This window comes from Mus musculus, chromosome 18 (assembly GCF_000001635.26).
Source record: "Mus musculus strain C57BL/6J chromosome 18, GRCm38.p6 C57BL/6J".
Classification (NCBI taxonomy): Eukaryota; Metazoa; Chordata; class Mammalia; order Rodentia; family Muridae; genus Mus; species Mus musculus.
The window spans coordinates 64,596,721-64,617,371 of record NC_000084.6 but is presented as its reverse complement, the minus strand read 5'-3'; the positions used below and the strand labels follow the sequence as shown (position 1 = coordinate 64,617,371).

Here is a 20,651-nt window from a genome sequence, read left to right as displayed (position 1 = left end):
CTAGATCAAGACCTGTGGGCGTGTCTTGGGGTGGGGTTGTCCTGATTGTTAATTGATGCTTATAATGCTTTCCCCTGTGAAGATGGTCTTGAACTGTATAGGACAGGAGAGAGTTACATGAAAACAAGTAAACAAGGCCACAGTAGTCTCTGTGTGTGAACATGTTGCTTTAAGTTCCTGCCTTGACTTCCCTGGAATGATGAGCTACGACCTGCAATTGTGGGCCACATGAATCCCCCTTTCCTCTGAAGCTGCATTTGTTCAATATAGTGGTTTCAATAGGAATGCCCTTCCCCAAGCCCCGTAGACTAGTGTATTTGAATGCTTGGCCCACGTGAAGTGGTGCTATTCGGAGGCATGGCCTTGTGGGAGTAGGTGTGGCCTTCTTAGAGGAAGTGTGTCACTGTGGAGGTGGGCTTTGAGGTCTCATATGTTCAAGCTATGCCTAGTGTGGCACACAATCGTTTCTGCTGCCCGTGGTCGAGACATAGAACTCTCAGCTCCTTCTCCAGCACTATGTCTGCCTGCATGCTGCCATGCTTCCCACCACAATGATCACAAACTAAATCACAAACTAAAGCCACAAAGAGGATAGATAGGCTTTAGTTTGATCACAAACTAAAGCCAGTCCCAATGAAAAGTTTTCCTTTATAAGAGCCGCTGTGGTCATGTGTCTCTTCACAGCAATAGAAACCCTAAGACAGTCAGGATCTTTTAGCCACAGTGATAGACTTGAAACTAACCCAGGGCTCTTCTTGGAAATAATGTTGACTAACTAGGCATCCAGTTGGGGAGCTATGACTGTTGAGATGAATAGTACCAGTATTCATGGCTGCATGATGCTTTATCCTCAAATGTAGGCACTTAAGCTAACACAGGTCTACCATCTCCGAGGTTATGGACAGATGTCTGGTAGAGCTTAGCTGAGTCCTCTGCCTCAGGGTGCCTCACAAGACTACAATGAAGGTGTCTTGCTTAGGGTCTCACTTGAAGGCAAGACTGTAGATTATGCTTTCAAGTCCACATGACTGCTGGCTAACTTCATTTCCTTGGGGATTCTAGTGCTTTCTGGGCACTGCTCCATCAAAGCCACAAAGAGGATAGAGTTGCCTGGCAAGAAGAAAGGCACTGATTTTTGTAACCCAATAATAAAAATGACTTTTCATCACCTGTTGCAATGTTTTGTTGCTTGGATACAAGGTACCATGTCTATCTCCCAGACATAGAGAAGGGATGGCCCCAGTCAGTAACGTCTCTGTTGTATAACTTGGTTCGTGCCCAGGGGGACTCAAACTCAAACAGAGAAACTCAGAATGTTCATTTCTGCCCACTCTCAAATTTGTCTTATTCATAGACTAATAAAGCTTTCAAGAAGAAAAGACATTTTTCTTCTTCTCTTCTCTTCTCTTTTCTTTTTTTTAATAAACAGGGAATGGTTGAGACAGTTCCATGCTACAGACCTGGCTATCCTGGAACTCACTGTGTAGCCCAGGTTGGCTTCAAACTTGCACAGTTCCTGTCCCTCAACCTCCCAAGTGATGAGCTCCCAGAATGAGCCACCATGCCTAAAAGAAGACATTTCTGAAATACAGTTTTCCTCTTTGGGCTTATAGTTAGTTGCCAAGGACAATGATGCTGACTGTTTAACAGAATGCATCATGATATAATGACATTGCATTTATGTGTCCTATGCTACATGTTCTTTGTCATGTGTTCTAAACAGGATTGATCTCATCTCAAAATGCAGAGCTTAAAATGGTCTCCAATGACCCCCACAGCCCCTGCTGGCCAAACCTTCCAATGTTCTTATGTAGGCCTCCAGCAGAAGGCGTGGCCCAGATTAAAGGTGTACGCAACCAGGAATAGCCACTACAGTTGTCTACATCAACTAACTCTTACCCCATCTGAAAGGCCATGTTGTTCTCTCCTTTTTTTCTATGGGAAACAAGAACTTCCTTCCTTCCTTCCTTCCTTCCTTCCTTCCTTCCTTCCTTCCTTCCTTCTTCCTCCCTCTCTCTCTCTCTCTCTCTCTCTCTCTCTCTCTCTCTCTCTCTCTTTCTTTCTTTCTTTCTTTCTTTCTTTCTTTCTTTCTTGATTTTTTAAGCCAGGGTTTCTCTGTATAGCCCTGGCTGTCCTGGCACTCACTTTGTAGACCAGGCTGGCCTCGAACTCAGAAATCGGCCTGCCTCTGCCTCCCGAGTGCTGGGATTAAAGGTGCGTGCCACCACGCCCAGCTTACATGAACTTTCTTAAACATACTAAATTATGCACTGAAGTTACAAACTAGTGAATCTTGGAGCTAACGTTCCAACCCAGGCCCATGCTCCTTCTTTCCCTCCCTGCCTCTCAGTCTTCCTCCCTCCCTTCTTTTCTTCCTTCCTTTCTTAAGCAGGCCCTCATAGTTTAGCCCAGGCTGGCCTCAAACCTGTGTTCCATCTGCGTCAGTCTCCCAAGTGCTGTAAAGGATGCACTGCCAAGCCCAGCCCCCATTCTAACACAGGGGCTGGGATGGTGTGGGACAGGAGGGCTATGGTATAAACCTGAAGACTACTATTTGGCCCAGGATTTTGTGATGTGTTCCATAGCATCTGTGTCCATTCCCTGACACCTAGCTGGTTCCGGGTGGCTTATTGGAGATCCAGGACTCCTCACCTGAGCTTTGCTCTTTGAAAGTATGCTCACCACATACTCTCATCCCAGCAGAATATCCTATATCCTATAGTAACCAGTGCATTAGGAGTTAAATGTTCTAGCATTTTTAACCACCCAGTCCCTTGAGATGGTGACTTTTGGCTGCATCTCTGCCTGTCCTGCTGCTACCTAGAATGAGAATCCTAAGGATGAGGTATTGGAGGATGTAGGTAGATTTGATCTTAAGTTAGTTTATGTTAGTACTCAGGAAGATTAATTTTTTCCAATGTCGGTAATATTAATTCTATAAAGTTATAGTATTTACTCCAAGGCTGAAATCAAACAACTTTTTCTTTTAACGTACACACAGTGTGCATTTTAAGCAGTGATAAATTGATGTAGCAATGTGAAGCCTACCCAAAAAACTATAAACAATTTCATGGTTCCTTCCAAGTAAGCAGATTATGAGCTGTTTCTAAGGATAGATGACAGAAAATCTCCTGAACACTACAGCTCAGTGATAAGTTAAAAACACAAAAGTATAAGTTATTCAGTTATTTGCCAACGTGCTGTCCCCCATCTTTCTCTCTCCCTCTCCCTCTCCCTCTCCCTCTCCCTCTCCCTCTCCCTCTCCCTCTCCCTCTCCCTCTCCCTCTCCCTCTCCCTCTCCCTCTCCCTCTCCCTCTCTCTCTCTGTGTTTGAGACAGGGTCCCACGAGACAGGCTTGGCCCCCACTGTTATAGCTGAAGCTGCTCTTGAATTATTGATCTTCTTGCTCTCCCCTCCCTACTGCTTAGATTACAGTCATGTGCTGTTGCCTCTTTTGGTGGTCCCACTTGTTAGGCAAGCACTCCATCTCTACATCTTCAGCCTTTTTCTTTGTTGCTTGAAACCAGGTTTCACACAGTGCAGATTAGCTGCAAGCATTATGAAGCGGCCAAAGCTGGCCTTGAACTCTGTGTGTACAAGTGTGTGTGTCAGCCAGGAGTCAGCTCTCCACCTTATTTGGGGTGACAAGGCCTCCCAGTGAACTCATAACTCTTCAGTTTGGCTAGACTGGCTAACCAGTGAACCCCAGGTGTCTGCTTGTGCCCACCTCGCCAGCAATGGGACTCTGGGAACTCACTGCTGTGCCAAACTGGACTTTAACATGTGTAGTGGGGATCTGAACTCAGGTCTTTGACCTTGCATGACAAGTGCTTTACCAACTAAGCCAGCTCCTTGACCTTGAACTCTTGAGCCTTCTGCCCCCACCTCCAAAATGCTAAGATTACAAGCCTGTGCTGCCACATCAAGTTCTGTTGTTCCTTTTCGAACATGATCATATTATACAGGTTAAGGGAGTGTAGTGGCTATTCCTGGTTGTCAGCTTGACTATATCTGGAATGAACTACAATCCAGAATTGGAAGGCTCACCTGTGATCCTAATCTGGAGGTTGGGAGAAACAAGTTTCTGACCTAATCTTGGCATGGAGATTTTGAGGCATAGTGGATTAAAGGCACGGAGGCACAAATCTTTAATCTGGGCCACACCTTCTGCTAGAGACCTATATAAGGAGATTGGAAGAAGGAAGATTTTTACTCTCTATCTTCTTCACCTGCTTGCCTTGTGGGACTGAGCAACTGCTAGATCCTTGGACTTCCATTCACAGCTGCTACTGACCATTGTTGGGAGTTGTACTGCAGACTGTAAGTCATCAACAAATTCCTTTACGATATAGAGACTACCCATTAGTTCTGTGAATCTAGAGAACCCTGACTAATATAATATGTAAAGACTGTGGGACTTTTAAAGTAATTTAAATCTTGGGAATGAATAAGAAAGTAGTGATGTGTCAACAGGGGGTCAATTGTACTGGCTGGTTTTGTGTGTCAACTTGACACAGGCTAGAGTTATCACAGAGAAAGGAGTTTCAGTTGGGGAAGTGCCTCCATGATACCCAGCTGTGGGCATTTTCTCAGTTGGTGATCAAAGGAGAGGGCCCATGGTGGGTGGTGCCATTCCTAGGCTGTGTCTTCTTGAGTTCTATAAGAGAGCAGTGGAGCAAGCCAGGGGAAGCAAGCCAGGAAGAAACATCCCTCCATGGCCTCTGCATCAGCTCCTGTATCCTGACCTCCTTTGGTGATGAACAGCAGTATGGAAGTGTAAGCTGAATAATCCCTTTCTTCCCCAACTTGCTTCTTGGTTATGATGTTTGTGCAGGAATAGAAACCTTGACACATATTAAAAGTCAACCCGCCGGAGGGACTTCTGCGTAGTCAGCAGTGTCGGCTGCCATGCCAGAGTCGTCTGCGCGAAAATGGCGGAATACTTGGCCTCCATCTTCGGCACCGAAAAAGACAAAGTCAACTGTTCATTTTATTTCAAAATCGGAGCATGTCGTCATGGAGACGGTTGCACAATAAACCGACCTTTAGCCAGACCATTGCCCTCTTGAACATTTACCGTAACCCTCAAAACTCTTCCCAGTCCGCTGACGGTTTGCGCTGTGCTGTGAGCGACGTGGAGATGCAGGAGCACTATGATGAGTTCTTTGAGGAAGTCTTCACTGAGATGGAAGAGAAGTACGGGGAAGTCGAGGAGATGAACGTCTGCGACAACCTAGGGGACCACCTGGTGGGGAACGTGTATGTCAAGTTTCGACGTGAGGAGGATGCAGAGAAAGCCATGATCGACTTGAATAACCGTTGGTTTAATGGACAGCCGATCCATGCAGAGCTGTCCCCAGTAACTGACTTCAGGGAAGCCTGCTGCCGCCAGTATGAAATGGGAGAGTGCACAAGAGGGGGCTTCTGCAACTTCATGCATTTGAAGCCCATCTCAAGAGAGCTACGACGGGAGCTGTATGGGCGCCGGCGCAAGAAGCATAGATCCAGGTCCCGATCCAGGGAATGGCGTTCCCGAGCCAGAGACCGTGGGCGCGGTGGTAGAGGTAGAGGTGGAGGTGGAGGTGGCAGAGGACGGGAGCGTGACAGGAGGCAATCAAGAGACTGGGAGAGATCTGGACGATTCTGAGCCGAGCCCTTTTTACCGTGTGTCTGCTAGACAGTGTTGTAGTTGGTTGACAAGCCAATTCATAATGGGATTTAAAAAAAAACAAAGATGGTTTCTGAATAAACTTTGTAGTGATACAGTAAAAAAAAAAAGTCAATCCTTTAAAACATCCAATTTTTTTGTTTGTTTTTCGAGACAGAGTCTCTCTTTGTAGCCCTTGCTGTCCTGGAACTCACTTTGTAAACCAGGGTGGCCTTGAACTCAGAAGTCCGCCTGCCTCTGCCTCCCAAGTGCTGGGATTAAAGGCGTGCGCCACCACACCCGGCTCAATTTCTTTGAAAATTCAAAGTCTTAACTGTGGGCTCCACTAAAATACTTTCTTCCTTTAAGAGGGAAAAATATCAGGGCAAGCCACAATCAAAAGCAAAACCAAACTCTTAACCATCCAATGTCTGGAGTCCACTCATGATATTCTGGGCTCCTTCAAGGAATTGGGTCACTTCTCCAGCTCTGCCCTTTGTAGCATAGGCAGAGGTGCCCGCACTCCACTGTTGCTGTTCTTGGCGGTCATCTCATGGTACTAGCATCTTCAAAACTCAGCTGTCTTCCTCTGCAACTAGGCTTCACCAATAGTCTCTCATAGGCTCTCTTCATGGTGCCAAGTCTCAGCTACTTTGCATGACCCCTTCAGTCCTGGGCCATCAATTGCAACTGAGGCTGCATCTTCACCAATGGCCTTCCATGGCCTCTCACAGTGCCGAGCCTCAGCTGCTCTTTGTGACCCCTTTATGCCTTCAAAACCAGTAACACCTGGGTGACTCATACATTACCAGGTCCAGCCATGGCACAAGATACAACCTTGGCTATCGCTGGAACACTGTCCCTGTGCTCTCAGAAAACACTTCCCAGAAGGTTTCACCTCAGTGATGCTCTTTATAATCACAGCTAATTTCTTAGTTCCAGCTAACCAGCATCAATAGTCCCAGTAACGCGAAAGTTTCACTTTAGTAGTTCTGGTATCTTGTTAATCACAGCTGATTCTTCAGCCCCAGCTAACCAAAACCACAGAATCTTCACAATCAAAACAGTAACAGCCCTGATAAGAGTCTTTAATTTTTTCTCTGAAATTTCACAATCCAGGCCTCCATCTTCTGCACTGTTCTCAACATTATTTTCCAAGCTCCTACAATACATCCCACAGAGCTCTTAACATCCCAATGGCTCTTCCAGCTCAAAGTTCCAAAATTCTTCCACGGTCCTCCCCAAAACATGGTCAGATTGTCACAGGTTGTACTATGCTGGTACCAATTTGTCTTAGTCAGAGTTTCTATTCCTGCACAAACATCATGACCAAGAAGCAAGTTGGGGAAAAAAAAAGGCTTATTCAGCTTACACTTCCAGCTTGCTGTTCATCACCAAAGGAGGTCAGGATACAGGAGCTGATGCAGAGGCCATGGAGGGATGTTTCTTCCTGGCTTGCTTCCCCTGGCTTGCTCTGCTCTCTCTCTTATAGAACTCAAGGCTACACAGCCTAGGGATGGCACCACCCACCATGGGTCTTCCCCTCTTGATCACCAACTGAGAAAATGCCCCACAGCTGGGTATCATGGAGGCACTTCCCCAACTGAAACTCCCTTCTCTGTGATAATTCTAGCCTGTGTCAAGTTGACACACAAAACCAGCCAGTACAGGGAGGAAATGCCATCTTGGGGGCTGGCAAGATGACTCTGCAGTTAAGAGTGCTTGCTGACAAAGCTGATAAGCTGAGTTCCATCCCCTGGTCCCACATGATGGAAGGAGAGAACTGACTCCTGAAGTTGTCTTGTCCTCTGCATGCTTGCCCAAGTGCACGCACATGTACACACACACACACACACACACACACAGAAAAAGAGAGAGAGAGAGAGAGAGAGAGAGAGAGAGAGAGAGAGAGAGAGAGAGGGAGATACATTATTAATAAAAATACCATCGTAATTGGCTGTGGATGTGTAGGAAGGTTCCCAACCCCAGCACCCTCACAGCAAGGGAGATGCTACGGTGTCATCCTAGTGATTGTCTGGTGCACATCTTTTCTGGTTACATACCCCAGAAAAAATGAGGGAGGTAACACCCCCAAATCAAAATGGCAACTCTTGTTATTAAGGGACATTTTCCCTTCATAACTACTTTAGCTGGTAGTAGTTTATTTCTCACCCCCACCCCCACCCAAATGTTTTCTATTGACCCAGTTTTTTGTGAATTTTATTTGACTTTGGACATTCGATGTTGACCAGTTGTCTTATTGATCTTATTTAATTTCATTATAGCTTTGGGGTCAGCAGGCTTTTTCTTTTTTTTTTTTTTTTTTTTTTTTTTTTTTTTGGTTTTTCGAGACAGGGTTTCTCTGTATAGCCCTGGCTGTCCTGGAACTCACTTTGTAGACCAGGCTGGCCTCAAACTCAGAAATCCACCTGCCTCTGCCTCCTGAGTGCTGGGATTAAAGGCATGTGCCACCACGCCCGGCAGCAGGCTTTTTCTATAAAGGGTCAGAGAGCAAATACTTTAGGGTTTGGGTCCTTATGGTGTCCATAGTAAGTGCTGTAGTTGGCGCTGTTTCTGCAGCCATAGGCAATAATGCCTAGATAGATGAGCAAAGATGTTCTAATAGGACTTTGAGAAAGTACGTGATGGGCCAAGTAGAGCCCCTGGGCTATAATTTACCAACTGCTGTCTAGACTACTAGTCCTGTAAGTACAGAATCAAAATTACATCTTCTTTGGCAAATGTGGCACCTGGCCTGGGATATTGTGGTGGGCTAGAAAGGTTGCTTCTTACATGCAGTGTCTTCAGAACCTTACAAGAAGCCCTGCTATATTTCCTATGCATGCTACGGTCTTTAACAACGCTTTTTTGATGGTCTCAGCCAGCCTCTAAAAGAGCTCTATATTGCTAGACTTTTGATCTTGGCTGGCTGTTGGTTTGTTTTAGTCTTGTCTGAGTTTCAAGTTTTAAGCCTTCATCCAGTATTGTTGGAATCTGGTAATACCAGGTAGGAGGTATGAACTGGAAGTTGATAGCAAAGAATATTGATAGCAAACACTTCTCTTTGGTATCCTTATCTCCAGATCTTTGCCCTCTGTGTCTCTAGATCTTTGAATGCCAAATAATGTGACTCTGGGTTCCTGTGGAGCAGTGGTTCTCAACCTTCCTAATGCTTCAACCCTTTAATACAGTTCCTCATGTTGTGGCGACCCACCCCCAACCACAAAATTATTTTTGATGCTACTTCATAACTGTAATTTTGCTACTGTTATGAGCCATAGTGTAAATATCTGTGTTTTCTGATGGTCTTAGGTGATCCCCATAGGGTTCACAATACACTGGTTGAGAACCACTACAGTAGTGATTATGGTCTAGTCAGGTTCCTGTGTGTTCATACTTGTGAAAGTGCTAGAAAGTATACAAATAATAATGCTATCCCACAGAGGTGACGTGTTCCATGTCATCGGTCGATGGGGACTTTGACATTACAGTCTAAAGAATGAGAATCAATCATGCTTAGACTGAGGGAAAGGCAGGACCAAAGGACCCGAGGCAGGGAAGATATGTTTGGTTAATGAACTTAGCAACTCTGTGATGTGGATACTGGTTTTCCATCTTCCAAAGCAAGAGATGGAAGTTCAACTGCTGAGTATCAGTCGGGACCAAGCTCTCTTTCAGGGGAGTGTATGAGATACCAAAAAGTGGGAAACCACCATCTAGAAACATTTTTTTTTTTTTTTTTTTGGTTTTTTCGAGACAGGGTTTCTCTGTGTAGCCCTGGCTGTCCTGGAACTCACTTTGTAGACCAGGCTGGCCTCGAACTCAGAAATCCGTCTGCCTCTGCCTCCCAAGTGCTGGGATTAAAGGTGTGCGCCACCATGCCCGGCTCCTCTAGAAACATTTTTTAGGTGATAAGATATAACACATGTTTCCGCTTCACTCGTAGCCATGTACAAGTTGATTAGTAATGGACAGAGGTGTGGGTAGCTCAGCCAGAGCAATTTGGGGCCTTTTCAAAGAGAGCGTATTATGTTTATATACTAGGTAAAGCATAGATGCTACTGCATAATAAATCCAAATCAGTTTAATGACTGCACCAGTGACATACATGGATTGATAAACCCACAGAAATCTGAAAAGAAGAAATACAAACTCCACAGTGAAAATCCAAACCAAACCAAACCAAAACCAAAACAAACAACCAAATCAAAACGCTGGTAGTCTCCTGGCCATTGGTGTGTTTACAAAGAAGAAACAAAGCATGCTGATTGGAAGGACACAGAGAGGGAAGGGCCAGGCCCATGCTTGAATGTACCATGAAGACTCCATTTGTAAGGGGATGGTAGTCTATGTTTTAGGCATAATCTTGGAGCAGGAAAAGTGTAAAGGGTGGATGAGTGCTTCTGTTTGCTGTTGTAAATAACACTTATCTAACAGTGGACACGATGGCTAGCAGTCGTGACTGGCTAATGCTTACTGAGTCCTTGCTATCAGTGACCCACTAATTGGAGTACTTTGCAGTCATCATTCACTTAAAGATTCATTTTTATCTATGTATGTGAGCATGATCACAGGCTTAGGGTGGCCTCTGGCCTCCAATTCCCAGGAGCTAGAGTGACAGGTGGTTGTAAGTCACCCAGTGTAGGTTCCAGGAACCAAACTTGTGTCCTCTGGAGAGGAAGCAATCGATCTTAGCTACTGAGCCATCTCTCTCCAGCCCCAATCTTTATACTTAAAATAATGCATGCCAGATGCTGGCATTTGCATCAGTAACTGGGACTATTCTGCTTCTATGGACCTACATTCTCCCACAATGCATTGTGGCACCACTCAGTGCTCTCTCTCTCCCAGTCATTTTCTAAATTGACGTACACTATTCCAACCGAATGAGCACTGACTCATGCGTATAGTTGACACTCTTTAGTTCCCGGCTTGCTTCTGGTTTTTACTGGTTTAAGTCACACTAGACTTTTTTATATGGATTTTCCTCTCATATTAAACTTGAAAAATTCTTACACCCATTAATATAAATGCTATTCTAGATGTCCAAGATGCCAGGTTTGGTGTAAATTATGCACTCATGTCAAGAGTTCCTCTGCAAGGAACTTATACTTAATTAAAGTACATAATAAGCTATAGCACAGTCTACAGTTATACAGTAGAGTATAAGTGATATTTCCTGGAAAGTGATTGTTATTATCACAAAGTTTTCAATATTCCAGAGTCTTGGTTTTCTTCTCAGTAGAGAACAAGTAATAATGACTTCCTCAGGGATATATGAAACTTTCAAAGGAGCAGTGTTTATGAAGCCCTTAGGCTAGGGACTGGTGTATAGTTAACTCTAAGTGAATGTAGGCTGCTACTGCTCACAATACTCAGTACATGGCAGACTGACACGTGGGTAAATAATGGCAGGCTGCATGGACTGTCCTCAAGTAACCCAAGGAATTTGTGTAAATATTTTCCCAATATAAATATAACTCTGGGTATCCTTGTTTCCAGCATAGAGTTACTTTATGCAACAGCATACCCTCAAACAAATCCGAGAGAGGGAGGGAGGATGGTGGTGGGAGGAGGGCAGGAGATGGAAGGAGTGTTTGTTTCTTGAAGCAAACTGATTAAAGACTCAAAGTATTAGCATTCACAGAAAACAGTTCTCTTACGAAGCAGTGTTCCAGCTCTGTCTAAAGTGGGAAATAAAGTTCCATGAAACATATTAATATAATGCAAATAAATGTGTGTTTCTGGGTACCGTAAAGCTTTTTTTTTTTAACCAGAAAGTACTTGTTACTACATGAATCATGCTTCAATACTGTGAAATCTATTTCACTTTTATTTTAACATTGAGTGTGACCCTACTGAATTTATTACACTAGATAGAGATGGACAATTTGAAATATTACTCTTAAGGTTTGTGTGGCCTCCTAGAAGGAAAGAATTGAGAGAGATTGAGTCTTATAGTTACATGTTTTTCTTTGTGTGTGTTATGTATGTGCGTATTATATATGGATGCATGTGTATATACAGGTACCAGAAGTGAGCATGGATATCTCCCTCAGGTTCTTCTGCTCCTGTGAGGACCTGAGGAAGCAAATCACACACTTATAAACTTCTTTTTTTTCCCATCAATTCTGGTCTGGCACTTAACCAATAGTGTTTTTGTTCTTGTTGCAGAGCAAGTTAAACTTTTACATCACTATTCATGATATTTGCATTGTCAGTGGCTCAGCGTTCTATAAAAGGGGTCTTCTGACAGGATGCAGCAAGATTCAGCCCAACACAGGAAAGTCACGACTCACTCCTGTTTCCTCCTTTTCTCTCCAGGTAGTTCCAATTTGCCAGCAGAATGAGCACAGAAAGAGACTCGGAAACAACATTTGATGAGGAGTCTCAGCCCAACGATGAAGTGGTCCCCTACAGTGATGATGAAACTGAAGACGAACTTGAAGATCAGGGGTCCACGGTTGAACCAGAACAGAATCGTGTCAACAGAGAAGCTGAGAAGAAGAGAGAGACATTCCGGAAAGGTGACTAGGTGGAGGACCTGCTGAGGGTGTACTGTATGTGTGGATGCTCTATGGGGCAGGGGAAATGTACCAAAATTGTCTGGTCCATTTCACATGGTCTAGGAGGGTATCTTCCTCCTTTGATGTCCTCCTCGGGTGGCACTGAGCACGTACCTATCATCCCCAATGTGGCAAGGGTGGAAGAGCATATCTGACAAGTTCTGTCAAGAGAGCAGAAGGTTTGGTTAGTGCATGTAGTTTATGAAGGGGATTGTGTGTAGAAGAATTGGTTTGCTACTACGCTCAGGAATCCAAAAAGTATTCATGCCAATCATAATAATAAATAAAATTTTATTTAAACGATTTGCATTGCTAAATAGCATAAGCACTAAAGTGGCTCCATTGATACCTGAGGCTGGGGATGTAGCTCAGTGGATAAGAGCACTTGCTGAGTAAGCATGAAGACTTGAGTTCAAACCCACAGTCCCCTTAGAAAACAAAACAAAACAAATCTGAGTATGTCCACTCACACGCCTATAACCCTAGTTCAGTGTTAGGCAGTGAGGCTGGGGGCTTTCTGGCTGCTAGCTTAGTCTTCTTCAAGGACTCCAGGTTCAGTAAGAGGGAATAAGGCAGAGAGTGGAAGAGAATGGCACCCTGATATCTTCCTCAGGCCTCTCTCTGCACATATGTGAAAGCATACCCAAGCCTACAGTTGATCATATATCATATACTTAATGTGTCTATGAGGGTTGGCTCCTCATATCAATTAACACAAGCAGTATCCACATGCAGTTTTCACACTGTGCTGAAATAAATGCACTTTGGCGAATATTCAACCAGTGTTGAAATGTGTCTTTTCTCTGCTCAGCAGAGGGTCAGGATATCACACACTGAGGGCAGCTTCCCAAAGAACTCGCAGAGAGGCAAGGACTCTTTGGAGGAGTGATATTGGAACATCTCCTTGACTGTACATTGGGATCAGGCCATAACTCTGAGCTCTTCTGTCCTTTATAATGCTTCCCCGTACTTTATGGGACCTTGGAGCCTCCATACCTTTTGTTCAGTCACTTGTGAATATAAAAACGGCTCTGGCCCTCCAGAAAGAATTTTTGTTGGTTATGTTTGCATGTTTACTTTAAAAATATTTGTATTAATTCTTTAAGAATGTTATATGATGCATTTTAATTAATTTCCCCCCAATTCCTCTGTTTAGTTCCTCCCAGATCTGCTGTCACTTCCCTACCCCCTCGGTTTTGTTTCTCCCTTTTCTATTAATTTAATAACCCAATAATTCCAACTCATACTAGCCATATACTACTGAGCATGCAGCCATCTATGGTCGATCCATCTACCAGGAATCATACCCATAAAGGAAACTGACTCTCCCTACTCCAGGAGCCATAGCTGTTTGTAGCTCCCCAGTTAAGGGTAGGAGCTTAGGCACCCAATCCCACTCCTTCCTTGAATTTTGACTGGCTTGATCTTGTACCAGCAGCACTGATGCTTGGAGTCCTTGAGTGCCTTGGTCCTGTCGTTTCTAGAAGACATGTTGCGCTCTGGTCCTCTCCAACCTCTGGCTTTTACCACCTTTCTGCCATCTTTTCCTTGATGATTCCTGAGCTTTGGAGATGAAGTGATTATAGATGTCCCGTTTGTGGCTGGGCACACATTACTGCATTTTGAATACTTTGAATCTATGCACTAGCTACCATCCATTATATTAAGACAAATCTCCTCTAATGGACTGAGAGGGCTACACTACACTATAGGTAAAGAGATACAGATTTAGAAAAGTCTCGCTACTATGTCAATTCAGCAAAATTATAATAGTAACTTCATTCCTGTGACCCACAAGCTCCCTAGTCATTGGCTCTCGGTCTGCTTTGCAGAACCAGACACGTTTCCATCCGTGGAGTGGGACCTGAAGTTTGAGCAGAAAGTAGTTGGTTATTGACACCACATTCATGCCACCAGCCATTATGCAGGCGGTCATATCTTACCACTCTGGTCATTAAGACTACCCCACCCAGCAGCCTTCAGAGCGCCTTCTAGATTAAGAGAACCAGCCATCATGGCGGAAACTTCCTGTTCAGTTCCAACTTGGTCTCTCCATGTCCTGTAAGCTGTGTCTGTGTGTGTGTGTGTGTGTGTGTGTGTGTGTGTGTGTTTGTGTATGTGTGGTATCAAAAGAGATTTATTTTAATGGGTCTTTCTTTGCCACGAGGGGCCATCTGCAGCAACCTATGTTTCTTGCCTGAGTCAGACCAGCTTCAGACATCTCGTCTAGATGACAAGTTTTTCATGAAGAAGGACAGACAGGAAGCATTGTAGGCTTTGCAGACCACACAGTCCTTGCCAAAAGTGCTCTACTCTACCAGTAAAACAGCCACAGACAGTGGCCACTTGGGCAGCAAAATTTGGCTTCCTCGGATCCTTATACTTTCCCTTGTGAACTTACTGGTTCCTGCTGCTTGGCCCCACCCTGGCAAGCAAATGTGACTTTTTCTGTGACTTGTCTGCTCCTGAGAAAGTTGAGTCTTTTCTCTTTGAACCCTAGGCTTGTCTAGGATTCAGGTTAATTTTTTTTTCCCACTGGATGCCCCAGATTCTAGTAGAAGGAATAGTTTTTCATTGCTGAGTGTGCCTCCCTGTGATGCCCAGCCCTCTAGATGGTCTCCCCAACTCAGGCCAAGAACCACTGCTTTCCTGAAGTCGTGCCCCCTGTTTTACCCTGCAGGGTAGGGATACCTCCCCTGCCACTCCCTGCTTGATACTTTCCATTTTGTGCTCTGTACCTAGCTCAACGTTTTTTCCTCCCCTGAACAGTTTTCACCTGTGACAAGTGTCAGGTGCCAGGGGTAGTGGCACATATCTGTCATCTTAGAACACAAGAGGATCACAAGTTTAAAGCCAGTCAGTCCCATATCAGCCTAGGCCATATAGCAAGATCCTGTATCAAAAGGCTCAGAGAAATATGGACTGGAGCCTGTAATTCCACTTCTATAATGGTATTTCTTTCTAATTCTAGTCACATTGGACCACTCTTCATCCTCTTCTCCCTGACGATGGTGGGGTACAATCTCTGTGTGTGTGTGTGTGTGTGTGTGTGTGTGTGTGTGTGTGTGTGTGTGTGTGTGTGTGTCTGTGTCTGTGTCTGTGTGTGTGTCTGTGTGTTTGTGTGTCTGTGTGTCTAGATACAAAGGGATTTTAAGAGGTCCCATCTCACCACAGCCTACGAGACCCAGAGAGGCTTTCCACTCCTAACTAGTAGTTATCTGTCTGCTCCAGCTTCACGTCACTTAAATGAGTTGGATTTGTGCGTTCTCCCTGTTGCCTTCCACTCCGTGAGCACTCTGAACTCACTGCCTAAATTAGGAAGTATGAAACTCAAAATCTTCGATTGACACGAAGATGAAATCACATTGATCTGGAACGGAAGGCAGCCTCTTGTTCCAACTGGTCCAAACTGGTACGAGTGGAATGGGGACAAAACTGAAGCGGCCCAACAAGTTAATAGAGAGTTCTAGCTGATTGCCTGGGGTGAATAAAAAAACATGCCTCTTCCTCATTCTTTCCTCCGAGGCCCAGCCTGGTATCATAATCTCGGAATCTCTGCAGTGTGTATGTAGATATCTGGGGAGTTGGCAGGAGTTTTGTCTCTGTAGGGTGAAGGGCAAACTTGGCAGTTTGTGCCTAGGGCCACACAATCAGATACATGGTCCAGAGAAGGGACCGGGGTTGGATGCCCACAGAAATGTTGGAAAAACACATCATGGATACAAACATTGCCTCTGTTTTTTTCCAACTCAGCCTGTACTTCATGGTGGTTAGCGCCATTTACTGATCGTTTAATGGCAGGTAATCTTATTCCTAGATTCCTTTCCTTGTTCTATGGGCATCGAGGGAGCTTGGTTTTCTAAAAATACAAATGATTGACACTGTGTGTGTGTGTGTGTGTGTGTGTGTGTGTGTGTGTGTGTGTGTGATGTATGTGCACAGCAGTGCCCACACGTGCTAGTCAGCTCTGCAGTTTTACTATGTAAGTTGGGAATTGAACTTAGGTGGTCAGGCTTGGTGGCCAGCGCCTTTACTTACTGAGACATCTCACGGGTTCATAGTCCAGTTTATATTTTCCTAGGGAAATTTATTGGTTTTCATTTTTCATAACTTCTGTCAAATGACTTTGCCTATGAGTTTGATACCTGTCTGCCCTCTGTAAGTGCAAACGGACATTCGGTAGATTCCTGCTCTTTTTGTTGCTATTTCTCTGTTGCCCTGTATCCTACAGCTAGCAAGCCATCTTCCCTTCTTCCCTTTCCTGTCTCTGTCTCCCTACTCCCCAGCCCTTCTTAAAGTCCTTTCTAGGTCATTGTCTCAGTCATATGACTGTAACTCTGACCTTCCATTTTGGTTGTTGTTTTGGTGTCTTCCTTGACATTGTTCTTCGTGGGTTACTTCCTACAAACGATTCAATTCTTAGGGACACAGGAGTAAACTGTGACCCACCACAGAGTCTACTAACTCCTCCACCTAGCCTGATGCCAAGGCACCTCGGAGTACAGGAGCTATGGTTACTTCTTTGATGACATCATTGCCACACTGTCTGTTTTCTTGTTTTAAATCAAGAGAATGCCCTAGCCAGCTAAACTTTCTTGTTAAATGCATGTCAAGCAAGAGTTTTAAGAGACCTATTGAAAGTTCCTTTCCTTTGAAGAGCTATTCTTGTGTGCTGAAAAAAAAAGGAGAACAAGTGTTAACACGCTCCTAGAATGTTCCAGGAGGAGAGATAAGCTCACAGTGTTCACCGAGGTAGCCTTACTCTTGCTTGTTTGCTTTGAGCAAGTGTAGACAAACAACCAGTCGATGCTTGCTGGATGAATGCATGAGAACACTGGCTCCCGGGAAGAGTGTCAGGGCTCCATGGAAGTCTTCTTCCCTCTGGGGTTTAGGGTTCTTTATTAGTTTTAGGGGGAAACAGTCAGACTTTGTGGAGCCAGCGCTTTCTACCATTCCTTGGCTGTGGGATGCTGGGTTTTAGCTGATGTCCCCAGACCAGTTCTTTGGGTAATAATTCTTTGCCTTCTGGAAATGCTTCTGAGATGAGATCCTCAGGACGGAGCATGCTCTGGAGAGGATTTCTGGGTTAATACAAATGTGGGCTTTTCTGAGCCTAGGAATGGGGTGTGAGCACCGCCTCCCACCTCCTCAGCTGCTGACTTATCTAGTGGTAACTCCAGTCTTGCCTTCCGGCTCTGGCTGGCTTCCCCATTTACACACAGCTTCATTGCCCCAGGCCACATTCTGACCTAAACTCCACCTTCTGCACTCAATGCCCAGTCTGCCCTTCTTAGGAGCATGCTTCTGAAAACCACTATCCACTATCACAGCCTCCCATCCCCCTGGCTTCTTCCCCTCTGTGGGCTCCCTGCCACTACAGATAATGCTGTCTTAAAGGTTACCACGCACCCAGCCACCAAGCCCAGTGAGCTTTGTATCTCTTCTTCTGGTGCCAGCCTTTCTAACGCTGCCCTCAGAAAACCCTGTCTCCCTCCTTCTGTCCCCACCCCCATTTCCGTTCTTTGCATGTCGCTGTTCATGTCTACAAACTATCCTGTGACAAAATCAGCCTTTAAACCCATGTCATAGGGTCAATTCAGGAAACCAAGGTATTTGCTACCAAGCCTGATGACTGGAGCTCTGGTCCCCCAAATCTGCTTGTTGGAAGGGGAAAATGGACTTCATCAAATTGTCTTCTTAGAGGACACAAAGATACACACACACACACACACACACACACAAATGCATAATAAACAAAATAATTTTTTAAATACAAATTAAAAATGCTCATGTAATAGGCGCAGATGTGTGTCCCTGAGAAGGCCAGGTGTGCATTGGTTAAGAGGGAAGACTCCAGACTCAAGCTGTGTAGCCAGCCAGGCCTAAGTCCTGTCTTCACTATTGTCTTAGTTAGGGTTTTACTGCTGTGAGCAGACACCATGATCAAGGTAAGTCTTATAAAGAACAACATTTAATTGGGGCTGGCTTACAAGTTCAGAGGTTCAGTCTATTATCATCAAGGAACCTGTCAACATCCAGGCAGGCATGGTACAGAAGGAGCTAAGAGTTCTACATCTTCATTTGAAAGCTGCTAGCAGAATACTGGCTTCCAGGCAGTTAGGAAAAGGGTCTTAAAGCCCACAACCACAGTGACACACTTACTTCAAGGCCACACCTCCAAAGAGTGCCACTCCCTGGGCCAAACACAGTCAAACCACTCCAACTATTTTCTAACTGTCTGGCTTTGAGGAAAGGGCTTTATTTCCCTGTGTTTCAGGGTTCATATCTGTAAAATAGGATTGATATTAGAAGAGATGTTATGGTGGTTGTGAGAATTAAATCAGAAATAAATGTGAAGAACATGTTCTAGGCATGTAGTAAGTGCTCAATAAATATCAGCCGTTGTCACCTCCAGCCTGGATTTTCTTTCTAAATCTCTCTTCAAGTCCAAGTTACCTTTCCCTGCTCCTCAGCTCCTGCCTTAATTTTTTATCAGCAAATCTTCATCTTGACTCCTTCTTTTTTTCTTTGGGGCATTTGCATTCTGGCTTCCCAGACTGAAGCTGTGGGGTTATTTATTAACTGAGTCCTGCTGCCCAAATCCATGAGGGAGGGAGGGAGAGATGACCGGCTGGATTCCAGCATTCCAGGTGATCAGTTTCTCAGACTGAGAATATTTTGTTATTTGGGGTCTTCTCTGCCTCTGCCACCCCCCAAGGCTTGTGCTTTCACACAGACTTCTTCAAGAAAGCCACCAGCACACACATAATGACAAGGATGTCACTGAAGCTCGCAGTGAAACTAAAAGTGCCATTTATGTTGTGACTTGTCTTGGCAGATTGATCCATGGCAGGACCTCTGTCCCTGACGGATCCAGGAGGCTTCCTCATGATACAGACCTGCCATCTGAGAGATGAGGAATTGATGGGGAGGGAAGAGCACTTACAGGAAGATCACACACAGAGACTCTGGCAGGAGAGGGAGATCATGGTGGTGGCACACAGAGGAACTGAAATAAAGCCTCTGGCGCCACAGGAAAAATACACACTCACTTCCTCTCCTTCTCAGGACCTACCCTGGAACTATTTAGAAATTGAGATGACTGGTTGGAGATTGTCTGTCTCTTAACCAATCAGGGGGTGCTGTTGTGGCCTGGGGTTCCATCTTTCTATTCTGAGATAGTTCTAGCTCCCCAGGCCCTGTACTGGCATGGATAAAGAAGGTATTTATAAGTGCATCAGGGGCTGGAGAGATGGCTCAAAAGTTAAGAGCACTGACTGTTCTTCCAGAGGTCCTGAGTTCAATTCCCAGCAACCATATGGTGGCTCACAACCATCTGTAATGGGATCTGGTCCCCTCTTCTGGCCTGCAGGCATATATTCAGGCAGAACACTGTATACATAAAAACTCTTTAAAATAAATAAATAAATAAATCTTAAAAAAAAAAGTGCATCAGACTGCATGAGCACTGGGACCAAACGGAGCTCTACCAGAGAAATGTCTGTGTATCAAAGGCTCCCTGGAGATGGGTTTACCTGAATGGGGTAGGTGACTGCCTCCCAGCATGCTCCAGAGTGAGGCAGCGGTGACTACTAAAGAGTGGAGGGGACCTCAGGGGAGCTAGGGTTCCTGGTGCCTAATAGATCCTTGGAGCCTGGGTGATGGGGATCGGGGATCAGGCAGCTGTGCTCGAACAGTGTAAATGTCATCCTGAAGGGAGCCTCTCAGGCAGAAAAGAATAGGGCAAAATAAGCTGAAGCCCCCCTTCCAGGGCTTCCTCTCCATGCCCACACCCTTTTCCTCTTCCTGCTGCTCTTATCATAGAGAAATGTATACTGTACACAGACTCCTCACTAGCCCCTTCTCCTGTCCCTTGGTGTAGTTTGGTCATCTTTTCCTCCCTGGTTGATCAGGTTACGCACAGCTAACAGCCTCATTCTTTACTTTGCAGCCAAGCCACTTTGACTTGTTGGTTTGCGCTCTCATCTTAAAAAAATATATAAAACTATAAGCCAGACATGGTGCCAAACACCTTTAATGCCAGCATTTGGGAAACAGAGGCAGCGGATCTCTGTAAGTTCAAAGCCAGCCGGTGTCTACATTAGTGAGTCCCAGGCCAGCCAGGCATGCACAGTGAGACCCGTCTCAAAAAGTAATAGCAATAGACTGTATTCCTTTCAAACTTTCTTCTGACTTGGAACCTTGTTCAGATTTCTGTTTGAGACTGAAATGGGTCCTTGACAGACAGTACTTATGATGAAGTGTTTAGTCACTGTGTGGTCAGTACTTAGGATGGCATATTCCATAGTCAACAGGTAAGCAGCTTCTAAAGTGGAATGTTTACCAGTCGAGGGAAGATATCTATCTCTGTTCTTGGCAGAAATTTAAACTGGATTTAACATTCATGAAACCAGTACAGCTGGACACTTGCTGACAGA

General features: G+C 44.9%; 1 protein-coding gene and 1 pseudogene across 2 annotated transcripts in view; both read left to right on the top strand.

The window, feature by feature from the left end:
* Atp8b1 (ATPase, class I, type 8B, member 1) overlaps positions 1-20,651 on the top strand; it is a 132,294-nt gene that overhangs the window by 43,901 nt on the left and 67,742 nt on the right. For both annotated transcript variants that reach the window (NM_001001488.3, XM_006526105.4), the window contains exon 2: positions 11,972-12,174. In NM_001001488.3, the coding sequence (NP_001001488.2) occupies positions 11,994-12,174 (181 nt within the window). In that variant the 5' untranslated portion in view covers positions 11,972-11,993. The remainder of the gene's footprint in view (positions 1-11,971; positions 12,175-20,651) is intronic.
* On the top strand, positions 4,910-5,717 carry Gm6978 (annotated as a pseudogene).